The following is a 16,662-nucleotide window of genomic DNA, read 5'->3' as shown; positions in this document are numbered from 1 at the left end:
TAATAAGTCAAAGCTTTATTCATTTAATTTATTAAGTTGCTACATAATCCAACATTGGAGCTTTTTTTTTTTTTTTTTACATCATACTACTTGATTAGGGTTAATCATCTTCTCAGATAGACGTTTTTATTTCTTTATTTATATACATACAAAACAGTTTCTTGACTGTTTACATCGATCATGGTGATGGTCAGATTCCAGGTCAGGTTGGTGGAGTGCGCTTTACAATCAGGCCCGGACCGGTTAGTGTTTACACATCGATAATCATCGAGAATTTCTTGGGAGGAGATCCAGCCTGGTGGCGTTTACGTCATCAGAGACGGTGTCAAAGTAACACATTCATTCACATGAGTTCAAAGTAATTTGGTGTTTGGAAGCAGTTCTTGTGTAGAATGTGACACTCCAACCAGGATACAATAAACAAGAACAACTTTATGCAAGTACAATGTGACAACCCAGGATGGATCTGTAGCTCAGGACAGCTTTGCCCTTGCTCAAAAGCAGCAGGTCATCCTCAAACCAAAACACATCAGAGATACAGTAGAAACACATTTTTATTTTCAGGTTCTCACTAGTTTGATTCTTCTTTAGCTTCCACCGGAAAACATGAAGCATTGTATCAGTTTCCTCTCAACCCTTAGGCTTAAACACAAGGAACAGAAACAATTTGTTTATTCTCTTTGGAATATTGTAAAGCAGTGATTTATTACCATAGAATTTAAAAAGTTAAACAATTCCCAAAACATGATTTCTGTTTTTTTTCTACAAAAAAAAAGCAAAGCCTGATGATGTGGACCCCCGTGCTGTGTTCATTTCCTGCTGCAGAATGCCCAGAGACACAATAAAGCCGGCAGCATAAACAACCATTACAACTTCAGCTGTAGATTTTAGATGAATGAGCAATAAAAAAAATACCAAAGCTAAGTGGAGGCTAAAGAAGAGCTAAGGAAAGCAGGTTAAGGCAGATACTAAAACACTCATCTCTTAGATACATTTGCTCCTAAACAGAACAAATGTATCAGGAAAAATATGTTAAAAAAATGTTGGAAATAACATAAAATCATTGTTTATAACACATATGAGGACTGTAATGTTGATAGGAAACCATTTTCTCTACACCTTCTGTCCACTGTACAAGCTGATGTATTGTAAATGCACCTCCGTCTTGGCCTGAGAATAACTTGCCTCGATAGGTCACAAGGCAAGGCGTTCATCTGAATCTACAGGAAGGATCTGAACTTCAATCCAGGTAGCTGCAATTATTCTTAGATGTTTTTCATCCATACACAGAAAAAAATTATTCAAATAAAACCGAAGAACTGCAACGGAAAACACAAAGAAATATTCTGAAATTGTAATTGTGCAAACCTACAATCAAAATATAATTTCCACCATTATAAAAGCAATTAAATTAGATTCAAAAGTCCAAATGCAACACTCTGTGAACGCATGCAAACACCCCCCCTCAGCCAAACGGAAACATGGTGAGCAGTGAGTGACGGGGATGGTGGAAATCAAACTAACACACGGAAAAGAAGCTTATGTTAGTGTTTCATACGCAGACCCAGGTGGTTGTACAATCAAAGAGAGCCTCTGATTGGAGGAAGCTGTGAGAGCCCTGTGTCACCCCACCTGTGTGCATCATTCATGTTGTAAATCCGTTCGTTAAAGAGGATTCTGCTGGAGCAAACACCAGGGTTTTACTGTGGAGCGGGGCCATCACAACTCCATTTATACTGGATTTTGTCTGTGTAACTTTAGAAAATAACACACCGGAATGACATTCGCTCAACCCCAGACAAACTCAGTCATACCAACACCAGTTTAGTGTTAGAAAATAAGCTCTAATCAAGTCTTCATTTTCCCCCACCCTCGAACGCATCATCTGAATACATGAAACTTTGGGAAGAAGGCCAGACCGATTATGTAATGATTATGGAGAGACAAGACCTGTAACAGTTTTCATTTGTTCATGAGTCATTTTTTTTCTTTTTGCTTTCATACATTAAATTTCATCTCATACAGGATTTTTCTTTTACATAAATGAGACTAAATCAAAACTAGTACCACCCACCCCCGACCCGACAGATATGACATTCCTGATCCAAGAATCCCAGATCCTATGTTTGGTTTCATCCCCGAAAGCATGCTGTGGCCGACAGAACTGCTGCGCTTTACAAGACCAGTTTGCCCACGATGACGCCCACCACAAAGAAGAGGATGATGAGGGCCATTGTGCGAGTGCTGAACCCTTCATCTTTCTTCATGGCAACAGAAGCATGCTGTGATGACATGATGTGACTCTTCCTCATCCGGAGACCATCATCCTCCTGAAATGGGGAGGAGGGAAAACATAAACAAATGAGAAATTGTGAAAGAGCATGTATAGAAGCAGAACGGTAAAAAAAGACTTTAGAGGATCAATATGAAGAAGTATTATTAAATGGGTCGTTTTCACCCATTTTTTGCAAGCTCAAAGAAATAGGATCTGCTTAAATTTTCTAACCCAACCCCCTGAGGAAGGCAAAAGGCGCCAGACTTGAACTCACTTCACTTCCCAGCAGCAGGTGGGGGCTCTAGTGTTAGTTTAATCATAGCTGCAGGAGCATTTAGTCCTTCTGCCTGTGGCTACAGCTAAAATAGAAAGATGTGCAAGCAGAACTTTTCTTGCCTGCCTGTTTGTGTGTATTATTAGGGATGGAGAAAGTCACTGATTTGAATCCCTTTGGATACAACCATAAACAGTAAATAGAGAGAACTGGACTTATTATCCCCTCGACCCCTTGCGTTCCAAAATGGATGTACCGGCTGGTCCCAGAAAGCCAGAATCCCATAGACTTCTACAGAGAAATAAACCACTATCATTCAGTCATTCTGTTTGTCAGAATAACAATTCTTGCTCTAGTGTCTCTTTTTAATATCTTTCTAATCCTATTTTTTATGACATTTTTTTTTATTCCAAGTTATTTAAGTTATAAACTGGCCAATCAGATTCCTCAAATTGTTTGTGGTGCCTGCTGGCCCCCACCTCAGAGATTCAAAGCGTTTGATTGACAGCTTGGAGAGGGTGTGGCTTTCCAATAAGCTCACTCCTGATTGGCAAGAGTGGTTGCCATTGAAATGATGACTCAGACCCACTTGGACTATTCACTGCTTACTAACGTCCTCTAATCCCAAAATGGCGCAATCTGTAATGTCGAAAAATGGCAAGTGAATTGACATCATTTCGTTGGAACAGAAGATGAGGCGATTTCAATGGGTGATGTCCCAGTCTTGGTTTGTCTACCTCTGTATATGTCAATGGATACAACTGACATCTAAATGTGCAATACATCTCTAGTGTGCGTCATTGGAAAGAACTGTGTTTCCATCAAATACTTCATTTTTTTTCAAGGAGCATTGAACGCACCATCAGTATCTAGGGTTCATTACCACAGAAAATTGAGGGAAGGAACGCAACATAAATCTGGAGACTTGACTGTCTAATGTTTGGGAGAATTTTAGATTTAGAAGTACATATCTAATATTTTTTGAAAAAGACAACACTAACACTGGAGATGTCGTCAGTAACATCTAAAAAAAAAAAAACGTGCTCATTGACCCACTATAACATTTTGACCATTTACACGATCAACATGAATCAGCTGATTCTGAAGAGAAAAGCAGCTTTTCATTTCAGCTTTGCACCATTGTTGCATAATGGTATAAAGCAGCTTTTCTTCACTTCAGAATATTTGGCTTTATGTTAATTGTGTAAACGGCAAAGCAGTTAAGTTAGTTGAAAGACTGAACACTGGAACTAAACCTCCAGTTTATTTAGGTATTTTTAATTGGCTATGTCAGTTTATTGGATCACATCAAGCCATATCAGCAGAGGGCTTCATTATATTGTGAATGTAACGCATCGGATTATTGAGATGCACAAAGAATCTGCTCCGTGGTGGAGATTCAAATTGCCAATGAGCTCCGTTTGTGAAATTCACATCCAGTTAGACCTTTAAAACGCCAGAGTTTAAAACTCATTTGTTGCTGTGGTTGATTGTCTTGTGTTAATGCCATTCAAGCCTTTTCTGTTACTGGAAGTTGTTTTTTTAGAAATATTTCTTCAAAATATGCCATAAATCATAAGTGGTTGTAAGAAATGTTTATATGTACTCATGCAAATGCATGTAAAATAAATATGTCAACTTTGAAAGTAAGATAAGTGTTTGCCCCCCACTTATATGAAATAAAAATGTACAATACAAAGATAAATTATTTAGAAAGCATTTCTTCTGAAATGTACAACAGATGATTCATCACTGAACACAATGAAAGAATTAAATCTGGGCAAGACGTCTATTCTGACATTTTCACCAGTCAAAAAACATGTTGTCTTCATTAACTTAGCTCATAACAATTCCAGCAGAAACAGATCATCTGTCATTTCTGTTTGGCTCCCCTAAAATGTGGTCATTCAAAAAGACCCCAAACATTTTGATAATTACAAATTGATTTTCAAGGCTTTTCATCAAACTATGTGGATGCTCTCATTTAACCTCTTTTTGACCTCATTCACAAAAACTGAGACAAAACGAGACTTGAATAACAACTTGGAATTCAGTTAAAAAAAAAAAAAAAACTAAAAAAAAAAAAACATATTTTTAAGAGGGCTGTGAATGTTGACGCGTTAACGCACGCAATTGATAAAACGTAATTATTTGGTAATATTTATTTATTGCGCTCAGGCGTCCTGCCGTGCAGCTGTGAGATCAGCGTAATAAAATTGTCTAAAATAAACTTTAACTTTTTTTTTTTTTTACATTCTGTGATTGAGATTTTATTAAATTAAAGAGATAATATGGCATTTATCTGTAGTTTTTGGACTAAACAATACAAAAAAAGGCGGAGGAATTAACATGGATCTGATGGCTGTAATGAAGCAGCAGCAAACCCGCTATGGGGGGCACGTGCGGGGTTGGTGGGGCGGTTTGGGGGTGGGGATCTGCTATGAGAAATCCAGAGAGAAAACCGACCATTATTTTATTTTGGGAAGGGGACCAACATGAATTTTCCCCAATAACGAGCATCAGTGTTGTCCTAAAATTGAGGAAACTCCGTGGTTCTCTGTGAAAGTCCCGCCTCCGACGAAAGTAGTTCAGAATGGACAGACATGCCCTGGAGGCCCTTGGACTCTCAGATTCAATCTGCCTCTGGATCCTGGACTTCCTGACAGGCCGCTCTCAAAGGGTGAGAGTAGGGGCCCACATATGCACAGCCCTCACCCTCAACACCAACTCCCCACAGGGCTGTGTGCTCAGCACCCTCCTCTACACCCTCTACACCCACGTTGTAGAGGGTGGTGCTCATTTCCGTTTTATTATTTTTCAAAAGCATAATGAAGAAAGTTTATGAGGGGAAAAAAAAGAAAAAACAGAATTCCAGAAAAAATGTAAAATAGACAGTGTGCTCTTAGGAGAGAAATTCTTATTTTTAGGGCTGCCATGTGTGACTTTAGCCTGGGTTTTTTTGTATTTTCATTCAAAAATATGTTGATTAGTTTGTTGACAAATTTGTTTTTATTGTTTTTAAACCTAAAACTTGCATTCTATGTTGTACAAACAGTTTGTTAAACATTTTTTGGGTTTCCACAGCAAAATTAATCACATTGTTCCAGGCAGAATTTTCTGTTTTTGCATGATTTTATGACTATTGTGCGAATGCAACATGGAAAAATGACTAAATAAATAGTGTCACATAAGTGCGGTTGTGCTGATAAAAATGATACCAAATAAGCAACCATGCAGTCTTTCAAATTGAAAATGCATATGGGAATTAAAAAAAGAGAGTTTTAGACCCTAAGTTCCAATGGGTTAAAAATAGACGTTCTAAATTTACAATTTTGCGTGTGATTTCATATTATGATTATTTGCAGATAATAAGTGGCTGGCAAATACTGTAAACTTAATCGCGATTATTTTTTTCCAGATTACTTGATTCCTGGCTCTAATTTTTTATTTTTCTGTTTTCTCCTTTTTAAACGAAAATCAGGTGATACATTAATTTATGTAGGAAAAAAAAGACTTTAATAAGCAAACTCCCAGTATTACATACTAAATTTTACTGAAACTAGCTAACAACGTGGAAATGTAGATGTGATTTAAAGCATCTTTTAGTGTTTAAATCCTCAGCAGTCAATTTGTAACAATTATGTTTTGAATGCAAGTCTCAGCTCATGTCACAAGAACTCATAATTCCTTTTAAATAAGCCATTTTTATTTTTATAAACTGCTGAACGCCACAATATAATTCACAACATAAAAGCCAAACAATTAATGACAGGAGCAATTATTAAGCTATAATTCTTACTTACTCTAATCTGTTTGTTTTCTTCTCGTAGCCTCTGAGCTTCCATCTGCAGCCTCTTACACTCCTCCATGATCCTTTTTACCTCCCCGTTGTCCAGGGTGGAGCTTGCTGCCTTTGTGGGCAACGCAGAGGATTCAGACTTCAGCAAACTGGTCGACATGATCTTGCTGAACTCCATGTCGTGCTGTAAGGGGGCACAGAGGGGCAACGCTTTAATGGAATTACTTCATTGTTGTGGCTCTACTGTTTACATGGTGATTCTCAGTATCAGATTTGCTGCCTGCCACAGACATACCGCACTATGTTTACATTTTGGGCACTTGTTATATTGACACACAGAAGTTCAGAGACACAGACCCTTTTGTGGGAGAGTTCACTCGGGGGAGCCTTTCACAAGTGGATCAAGCTGCTTTCTATCAACTGTATCTCCGTCTTTCAGACTCTGTGGTGCAAAGTGCAAACTGGGAGTGATATGAATGCTCATAATGAATTGAAAACAATTACTAGGGGTTGTGCTCCCTCCTGGTGTTCATAGAGCATGTAGACTAAGCTCATATCATAGAGAAAATAATGTTTTCAAGATGGGAGGAGTTGATGGACTGAGCGCAATCACATGAAAATAAACCCTCTGGAGGAGTGAACAAAGCCACTTTCTGCAGGACTGCAGGAAATTAACATTGAAGCAAAGAAGAAGAAGAAGGAAAAAGCAACACTTAAAATTCCTGATCAAATTCAAACCATGCAGAAACTAAGAAATAAAATTTGAGATGAGAAAAGTTAAAAAGGTAGAAAAGACATCCAAAAACAAACAAATTAATATTCAAAGAAAAAAAACGTTTTTGCAAACACACATACTTTAACAGATAATATAATAATAATCTGCTATTCTTAAGTATTTCCAAAAAAATGTAACTGTAATTGAATTATTAAACCTTGAAGGGAAATTCTATTCTCGCATAAATATACATCATTCATAGGAGAAGGGTCCTATATCTTATATAAGGTCTTATATATATAATTAACATATCAAAGTTAATTTGTGGAAGTCTACTATGTTTGTGATCAAAATGATAGATTTTCAACCCATAATGTTTTTATGAAACAGTCCATTTTTATTAATATTGCAAATTTCTTTATATTATTTTGTGTATTTTGTTTGTATGAAACAATGCAATTCATGTTTGTATTCTTCTTTTTCTTGTTTTACTGGCATTATAGACCAGAAAACTCTGCTTGGAGTGTAAACAGAAAAGTGCAGAACCTCACCGTTTTTTCATTCTCCACTGGCATCTCAAAGACACACCTCAGCTTAGAGTCCATCAGCTCATCTGGTTTTGCTTCTTTCCACTGCAGAGAAAAACAGATAACAATAGATATTCATTACAATAATTTCTAACAAAAATAATAACAAAAAGTATTTGTATCTTATAAAACATTTACAATTTTACTTAAAGGAACCACTTACCACTCCCTCCATGTCGGTCATGTCTGGTGGTGCAACCATGGACTGGACCATGAACTTGTGTTTGCTCTTCTCATTGGGATCATAGTCAAAAGGCTGCAGCATAACTGGAAAATAGTGTATACAGAAGCCATCTTCAGTGTACAAATTAGAAAACTCACTTTGCATCTTTTAAGGCTTAAAAAAAAGAAAATTCAATAGATACAATTATTAAATTGACTTCAGCTCCTTCTTAAGTAGGGTTTTAGGGCATTCCGATGGGTAACAGTAAATCTAACAACATATTAATGGGAGAAAAGAAGATTACTACTGCTTTGCCATAAAAACAGGTAGGTAACACTTCTAAAACATGAACAGTGCTGGAGCTACTGTCATTTTGTTTAGCTTTTACACAAACCTGCAATTTCTTTTGCAACCAAGACAGCACAAAGTTAATGATACATAATAAACAAAACTAGGTTTCAAGTTTATTTTCTTATCTTTTTCCATTACAATTTTATTAGATAACAGTTGGTTTTTCAAAAAGGCATTTTTGTGATAATGTGAGGTGAAAGCCTCATCACTCAATGTGGTTTATTTGGTTAATATGAGTCTTTTTAGTACAAAAAGATGCACATGTTTTCTGTGTACATTTCTAGATAGAATAAACTGGTATCAGGCTTTAATTTGTGAATTTAATCGGTTATTTGTTTCGAACTTGTCATTCTAATAAATGTTTTTGCAAGAAAAAGAAATGGCATGAAAAGAAAATGCTCCCATATAAGTCAGAATTTTATTTTGTGGACAGGAGAATATTCATTTTTTCATGACTCAAAGAGGCTTTAAAGTAAGGTCTTTTTCAAAATTATTGCAAAACAACAGCACCAATTCACAGTGATCTCATTCTGATCTTATTTAACAGTTTAAAACTAAATTAAAATGTTTTCCACATATTACTAACAAATGATGAAGTTGCATACAAGTGTGAAAAAGTTTGAAAAATAAAAAAGCTTTCATTCAGTGAAGTCAGACCCGACCTCGTCAGTTTTTTGGATGATGTTTTGGCTTTTCCCAAAAAAACAAAATTGCTGTTAGCATTGCTTTCATATGTGGCACATGCCAATTTTCCCCAGAGTAGTGCTTTAAAGCATTTCAGCAATCAGCGTAGCTCTGTACTGCAAATCAGAAACAGACGGCATGAACAGATTGAGAATGTCCTGTTTCAGTCAGCCTTAATTTGCACAGCTATCCAGCTCTGGTCCACAGGGACAACACCAGTGAGTGGAAGCAGTAAAGTACCTTAGATCTCTGACAAACACTGACTGGAGTTAAAAGGTCTGGTCCAAAAAGTGAGATGGAAAACACAAGGCTGCCATACAGGGGGAGAAATTATTCATATCACCTTTACATTTGCGGTAAAATAGATTTATATATGTGGCTCAATAGGCAAGACGGCTGCATCTAAGTCAAAAGGTTGCTGATTTGATGTTCGGTTTACGTGTTTAACTGGTTGCGGGTAATTCACTGAGTCCCAAGTTGCCTGCAAAACACATTGCTTACGTTGGCAGACACGTTGGATAAAAGCATTCTCTGTCAATAAACAGCCTGCTGGCTCATAATGAATGAAGCCATTAAAGAGCTGAGAAGAGTAGGAAAACATTCTCTTCCTGTCACTAATGAATTGTGTCCTGTGCTCATAACAGAGGTAATAAATATTTCTGAATGAGGAGATACCATTGATTTACCCTTTAAATTTGTATAATTAAACAACATCATAAACCCTGGAGAGCAGAATATAAGAAAAGATTTGCATTGGTCTAAAAAAACAAAAAAAAACAAACGATCTACCAACGGTCAGGTTACAGAGTGGTGCTACAACTATTTGAAAAAAAGTAAGAACTTTTTCAATAATGTAAATTGCAACTGTTGTAAGTTCGAAAGGGGTAAAATATAATGACAACGGACCGACTTGGTATATTATGGCAGCCTGCATGCAGGTCTGACACGGTTTGCAGTTGTTGACACCAGATAGGGGACGCTGTAAAATGAGTCTGAGGTAGCACAGAGTGGAAACTTTGCCCTTTAGATGTCCATTCAAACCCGCTGCAGTGCAAGTGGAAGTCAGCTCATTAAGAAGACAAAATACGTACTTTTCAAACTGGCTGTGGAAAAAAACCCTTTACCTGAAGGGCATTTTATAGTTTATACTCAACTTAAAATATATATTTTTTTAATAATATTTAATCAGGAACTGTTTCCAACACCGACTACACAAGATATTAAATTATGAGTGAATAAATGTAAATACTTTGTTTTTCTATACAAGTCAAACAAACGTGTGTTCCCCACCACCAAGAACACATTAAATAATTTAAAATGAGTGTAATTAAGATGAAATAAAAACATTATTGAATGTAACCAAAGCTGTGAGTTGCTGCTGATTAACTCAGTGAGGGGGATTGGAATTTGATTTGTAACCTTTGCCACAATCCTGGGGGCAAACAAATTCTTTTGGAAGATTTAAAAAAAAACTGATCCAGTCCAGATCAAAAACCTAAACAAAATAACTCAGCATAATCAAATATTACTTCTTAACTGCAGTATCATTTCAACAATAAATACACAGCTAATCAATTGTTAGAGTAAAACGAATAACTTTGTCATATTAAAAGTTCTCCAGTGGACTGAAAAGTTCTCATAATAACTTGCCTAAGAGAATGAATGGAATAAATAAAGAAACAAGCAGACTCACACCTTTAGACACCAAACGTGTTACTTACCAGAAACATTAATGGAGGTGCCTGCATCTATGATTCCACTGTTTGGCCGCACACAGTACCTGCGCGGCGCCGTCGTCTTCACCTTAAAACACACATTCCTGTCTGTTGGGTTTGAGAGCTTAAGATTTGCAGTGACCACATCTGAAAACGGACCTGCAAACACAAACGGGGAGAAGTCAAAAACCTGAACGACGTGCTGATTTAGTTAAACCTTGAAAGATCAAGTTTGAAGTTTATTATTTAAAGTACATGACTTATTATTCTGGTAAAACAAAAGACAACACCAGTCATCTGGTAAAGCATAAACAAAAATCGGACAAAGCTTAAAAAACACGTTTTTCCATCCTAAACAGATCACAACAAATGTTTAAAAGAGTAACTGTTGATAACGAACACTGAAAGTTAATGTGATCTTGAGATTCAAGATTAAAATATTTTATCATTACAGCATAATTGGCTTTAAAACAATGATAAAAAATATAAAATCAAGTAAATAAAGGACAATAACAGTAGAAGGGATCACAGCCTATGAGGAAAAAGGAAGTTTGATGATGCATTTCATATCCAATAACATTCTACATGGTCCAGTATCAGGTTCTCCAATCATTAGTGGGGCTAAACACATTAAAATAGCTCACCATTCCATTTAAAGGACAGTGGTCTTAACATTTTCAGGATTACTAAAGTGAATACATTCAGTCATTGTTCAAAAGACTTTCAGGAAAATCTCCCAAGGACTTTATTGTGGTAGAATAAGGTGAAAGTTTCCTTAAACTACTGCTCGTATTCTGGCATATTTCTTTACAAATGAACTATTGACAGAAACTTGTTAAATTTTCTTTTCACAAACAGTTCAACTATTCTAGTGTCCATAATGACAAGCAAAACTACATGTTGGAAATATAATGTTATTTTTGTGATAAAAATATTCTATGCTTAAAGGTTTCTTAAATTATAAAGCAAAAAATAAAACTAAGACGGATGACAGAAAAAGATGCATTCATCATCTAATAGTTATAATAATATTTATAGTAATCAAACGTATATTAGTCAGGACAATTTTATGACTATACTACCAGGCAGAATAACAGTACAAACAAACAAACTTTTATAGCAAAAAGAATCTGTTTGGATGAATCAAGATCAACATATATTCCACGAAAATCTATTTAATAAATAGATATTATTACTTATAAGACTTTTTAAAGTTTAATTCATTCATTAAAAAAATAGCTGGGAGTTTCATCCTCTGACACCAGTAGAAAACCATTGAAACTTGCTTGAAGATCTCACTTAAAAAGTAACTTATATTTTTTTCAAAAATTTCAAAAAACATAAACACTTTGACTTCTTCTAAATAAATCAATCAATCAATTAATAAAATAAATAAAACAACAACATGTAGATGTGTTGTAAAAAACCCTCTCCTTGCCTCTCTGGTTGTGGTAAAAACATTAAATTTAAATCTGTTTGACATGTATGTATTTCATTAAAAATAAAAAAATACAAAAACTCTAACTGTGAGAAAGTAGGATTTAAATTTAAATATAAAAATCATTGTTTCCATGATAGAAGTATCAGTACATTTTGTATTAAATCCTCCAGGAAAAAAAATCTTTGCTCAAGGTGAAATACAAAATTAACAGACAGCCAACTTCTCTCAACAAAAAAACAAACATTACTAATAACTTTTGAGCAATTGAAGAAAAAAGGAGGAAAGCTCACTTGAAAAAACAAAAAAACAAAAAAACCCACACCCCATTAAAAATAGATCCCCCCGTAACAGCTCTTGTGACAAAGCATTTGAAAGTAATGTTATAGAGAAATCAGTAATTTTTTTAATGACTTTTGAGTTAAAATAAACACTTTAAAGAGCCACTCGAATGGAAAATGTTGTTTATAACATGTTCAAGTTGCATTTTTCTCATCAGGGAGAACATATATGAAAAAAACTAAGCTTAAAATGTAATTTGAGTATTTCTTTATTATAATCATGGTGAATCTGGAGCAGCCAAAAAAAAAGTAAAAAAAAAAAAAAAAAAACATTGTTGTGACATAAAATCAACATAAATCTACAAAAGGCCAGAAACTCCCTGCTCCAATCCATTCTAATGTATCCACTTGGAGACAAATAGATCCATGCACAACTTTATTTTCTTCATCTGAGCTAACATCTGGCTGAAAACTATACTGCTGGATAGGTCTGATACTGCTCGCCATTCTTGTTGCACCAGCAATATTAGGTTAGGGATGTGAGGGGCTGTAAGCTAGCGGGAGAGTGTAAACAAAAGGATCATGGAAAGTGTTGGTAGGAATGTAATGCACTAAAAAGAGTCCAGCCCGCAAATTTCTAATGCTATTCAGGCGCTCTTCAGAAACTATGTCCTATAACAACTAAAGCTTTTTTATTATGGCTAAAAACTGTGTAATTACAATTAAAAGACCACTGGGAGAACCTTTACAACAGATGAAACTCTAAAATTTCAGCCAAAACATATTTCTCTGACTAAACTTTCTTAAAAAAAAAAATGCTAAGTGTGTATCTTTATTAACTGAAAAGAAATTAAAGCTTTGTATTCCTATTTTAGTAAAGTACTAGTTACTGAGATGGGAAAGTTTAAAAACAAATGTAAACTACTATGTATGGTTTACTTTTACTCAGAAACTACACTTGTACTGGAAGGTCCAAATGTTCTCATCAAGTATACTTTTAATAAGGTTTAGAGTTAAAACCAGTAAATTTTGACTGCATAGAAATACATAAAATTTTGCACACAGACTTGCTCGAAAAAGCTTTAACTTAGCAAACATGCTGAGTAACAGAGACTTTCCTTTCCCGCTGAGCAAAAACAGAAAAGAGATTGAGGCCTTAAAAGGATCCATCCAAAAAGGTTTTATTGTAAAGCACCCACACCACAAAGACTAAAGCACACCTGATACACTACTTCCAGAGAGTTTCACGGGACAGCATCCAATTCATGAAAACCACAAATGACAGTTGAACACTACTATGAGAAGCAAATATTAAAAGCTGCCCCTGCATGAAGATAGGTTTTATAAAGATGAGACTGAATAAGGGAGCTGTGGTTGTAATTTCTCTTAAAAATATTCCTCTAGCGTAAGATTAAAAAAAAGTAGGAAAGGTGATTAAATATAGAACCCAGTATATAAAACACAGATGGTCAGTGGAAACCCCAGTTTGAATAGACATAACAGCTAATTTTTGTCTAGGGTTTTACACTGCAGGTCAATATATCACTTTCATTCACAGCATACATGCAATTTGTGGTAATTGCAAGTATAGAAGCCGCATAAAGTATTCCTCCTTGTTAATAACCAATAGACAATATGATTTCATGCTTTATATAAAACAGAAAATAAAGGTGATTGGCTTTAATCTGACTTCTTCAAACTAAGGCTTTATTAAAAGCTAGAATAGAAAGACAACTTTTAAAAGAGATACTATAGTTTCCATGGCTGGCTTTAACATCAATTAAATTAAAACAAAAATATTAGGACTGACAGGTTATTCTCAAGTTGACAGTCTGCTACAAAATGACATTTTAAACATTGTTTCAAAATTAAACTATTGCTTGAGCTAATAGGGAAAATGTTGAGCTCTACTTTTTGTTTTTGTTTCCTGCACTATAAAGAAAGACGTACAAAGTACTGGATGCGCTCATATTGAAACCACCAATGCTATTGTTTGTGAAACACAATAGCAAATGGCACCATATTAGTTTTGTTTTTGCCTTTGAAAGAAATATTTTTGGAGACACTCTAAATGACAAAAAAATAAATAAATCAACAGTGAGTTGAACTCAGTGAATAAAAGTAATACATTGACCTGCAGTGTAAAACCCTAGACAAATTAAGGACTTTTAACATTAAGTATTTTAACAGAATATCAGAGGAATAGTATTCTGATAAATTAGATTAAAAGACTTCTACTAAAAACAAAAAAATAACGTTTTAATTTTCTTGTTTTTTTTTTTTATTTAGATTAAATATAAACGTTAAGAAGCTGAGTGTAGTAGGTAGTTAGGTATAAAAAGCTGACAAAACAACATCATAGCCTTATCATTTTACTGATTAAAATAGTCCTTGTAATTACATAAATATCTGCATACATTTTTGTTTTCAGTAGTGTGTTTAAATGTTCTTTTGGTGTTTATAAAAGATTAAAAATTATGCATATTTTATGTAATAGGCAGTCCTTCAGCTAATAAAAAAAGCAACAATAAAGATACAAAAATCCAAATATGGATGCCTGCCTTATATTTCATTTAACACTTAGCTTTATTAGTAAAATGTGTAATTAAGGCCAATAATGTGCTTTTATTTTTGGTTTATGTAAATTAGAAAGCAAAACTAAGTATGAGCTCTTTTTTAAATACGTAAATTCGTGTGTATTCAACAACTTAAAATGGTATGATAGTTAGCAACCATTGTTTTAATTCGTAAATGTGTTCAACTTTAAATTATATGGAGAGGAGAAACCAGATATTTGGTTTTTATACACGTTTAATAGTAAATATTTGTAAAAGAGCAGGTTAATTGACGCTTAACATGCCTATGGCAACATTACACCTTGTAAGCAAATGACCAGGCTTCAGTAAAGTGTCTGTTATCGGTAATAAAGCATAAAGGTTGTCAGGCACGTTAATGGCATTAAAGAGCAAAGGTTGCCCTGTGATGCTGGGAGCTGTCAACTTATTAGATGACAGCTGTCTGGCCAGAAGAGCGGGGCAACCAATCAGAGAGCCTGCTATTGCTAGCTAGCTAGGTCAGCTAAGGATGTCAGACTTTATCCTCAATGAAAAGTCATACATGTATTGAAGGTAATGACACTTTTTGTAATATAAAATACAGTTCTTTATGTCTAGTCTCGTCGTTGTAAATTGCTTCGCAAGCAGTTGCAGAATGACAAATGTGAGACAGGGCCTAGTTAACTTAGCCATTAAATGCTAATCCAGGTAGCTTGCTAGCTGTCAAGCTTATAGCTCCGCTCCTCCAGGACAGCCGCTGTCTTGCTATCTGAACAAAATGTGCACCGCAGCCTCAGCGGCTCCAGAATCTCATCAGTCCAAACTCTCCAAACGCGTTGGCAGTCAGCTCCCCACCTTCGGCTTATTGCCGAGCCCTCCTCCCACTTACCTCTGAATTTGAGTTCGTGCAGAGGCTCCAAAAGCAGAACCTGTTCCGGCCTGGCCATATCCCAATAGCTGTAGGGGTTATCGAACTGTAACCAATCCCGTTCGGCTACCCCGGGTTAAATTGTTGTTTGATACCTTGAAGCCAGCCGGGTCTCTCCCTCTCTTTCTGATTTTAAATCAATGAATTAGTGGCGGATATCCCGTGCCTCTAATGACAAGTGCTATTCGAGCTGCTAAATGCTGCTGTGATGCAGCAGGAAGGGAGTCAGGCTGGTGACGTCACTGCCTCTGCAGAGGAGCCTGGTGGGGAGGGGTGGAGGCGCGATGCCGAGGTGCAGTCGTGGCTGGTGGAGCTGAGGGGTGGAGCCACCGCGCCCACGTGACTACGTTTTGTTTGGATTTACCTATAAAATAATTTTAATACAACATGGGTTGGGTACATGTATCCAGAAACTATGGTGTTCCTCCAATAATTTTATGACTAATGTATTCCAACTTTTTAATTTTTTTTTCATACTTTTCAACATGTTTACCTATGCTGATGATTTTCTTTTTTTCAAATGTTTGAAAAAAAAAAACAAACAGTTGAAAAAGTCAATGTAGTCAATATCAGGATGTCTGTCTTTTCATAGAGAAGAAATCAGATTCAGATTTAAAAGACCCTCCAGTGACGGCATAGTTTTGGTGTTTTTGACATGTTCTTGTTGGATTTTTTTATTCAAATTGTTGTGAATCAGGAGCAGACGAAAACTGTATGGATAGCTGCAATATTTTCCGCCATTTTTGTTCCAATTGTAATGTTAGGTTGGGGTTGTGAGTGGTTGTAAGCTGAAAAGAGAGGGAGTTAACAAAGGGATGATAGGAAATGAGGGCAGGCTTACTCCCACCACTCAAGAGGTAAATTTGTTGATCTGCACACAACTATCTTTTTGAAAAC

General features: G+C 35.6%; 1 protein-coding gene across 1 annotated transcript; it reads right to left on the bottom strand.

The window, feature by feature from the left end:
• Positions 1-61: 61 nt before the first annotated feature.
• Positions 62-16,017, bottom strand: vapb (VAMP (vesicle-associated membrane protein)-associated protein B and C). Its single transcript, XM_024270199.2, has 6 exons — positions 15,727-16,017; positions 10,570-10,722; positions 7,814-7,917; positions 7,615-7,695; positions 6,353-6,532; positions 62-2,330 (listed from the first exon to the last, which is right to left on the bottom strand). The coding sequence occupies exons 1-6, from the start codon at positions 15,782-15,784 to the stop codon at positions 2,175-2,177; spliced, it is 732 nt and encodes a 243-aa protein (XP_024125967.1). The 5' UTR covers positions 15,785-16,017; the 3' UTR covers positions 62-2,174.
• Between the last annotated feature and the right edge of the window lie 645 nt (positions 16,018-16,662).

This window comes from Oryzias melastigma, linkage group LG5 (genome assembly GCF_002922805.2).
Source record: "Oryzias melastigma strain HK-1 linkage group LG5, ASM292280v2, whole genome shotgun sequence".
Taxonomy (NCBI): Eukaryota; Metazoa; Chordata; class Actinopteri; order Beloniformes; family Adrianichthyidae; genus Oryzias; species Oryzias melastigma.
Note: the sequence above shows the minus strand (reverse complement) of the source record. Positions and strands in the feature narration are given on the sequence as shown.

Excerpts from the sequence above, each read along its gene's own strand:
- vapb (XM_024270199.2), bottom strand. The coding sequence starts at position 15,784 with ATGGCCAGGCCGGAACAGGTTCTGCTTTTGGAGCCTCTGCACGAACTC. Across the intron at positions 7,696-7,813 it reads TGACCGACATGGAGGGAGTG|TGGAAAGAAGCAAAACCAGA; the intron begins GTAAGTGGTTCC and ends TTTTCTCTGCAG. Across the intron at positions 6,533-7,614 it reads CAGTGGAGAATGAAAAAACG|CACGACATGGAGTTCAGCAA; the intron begins GTGAGGTTCTGC and ends GCCCCCTTACAG.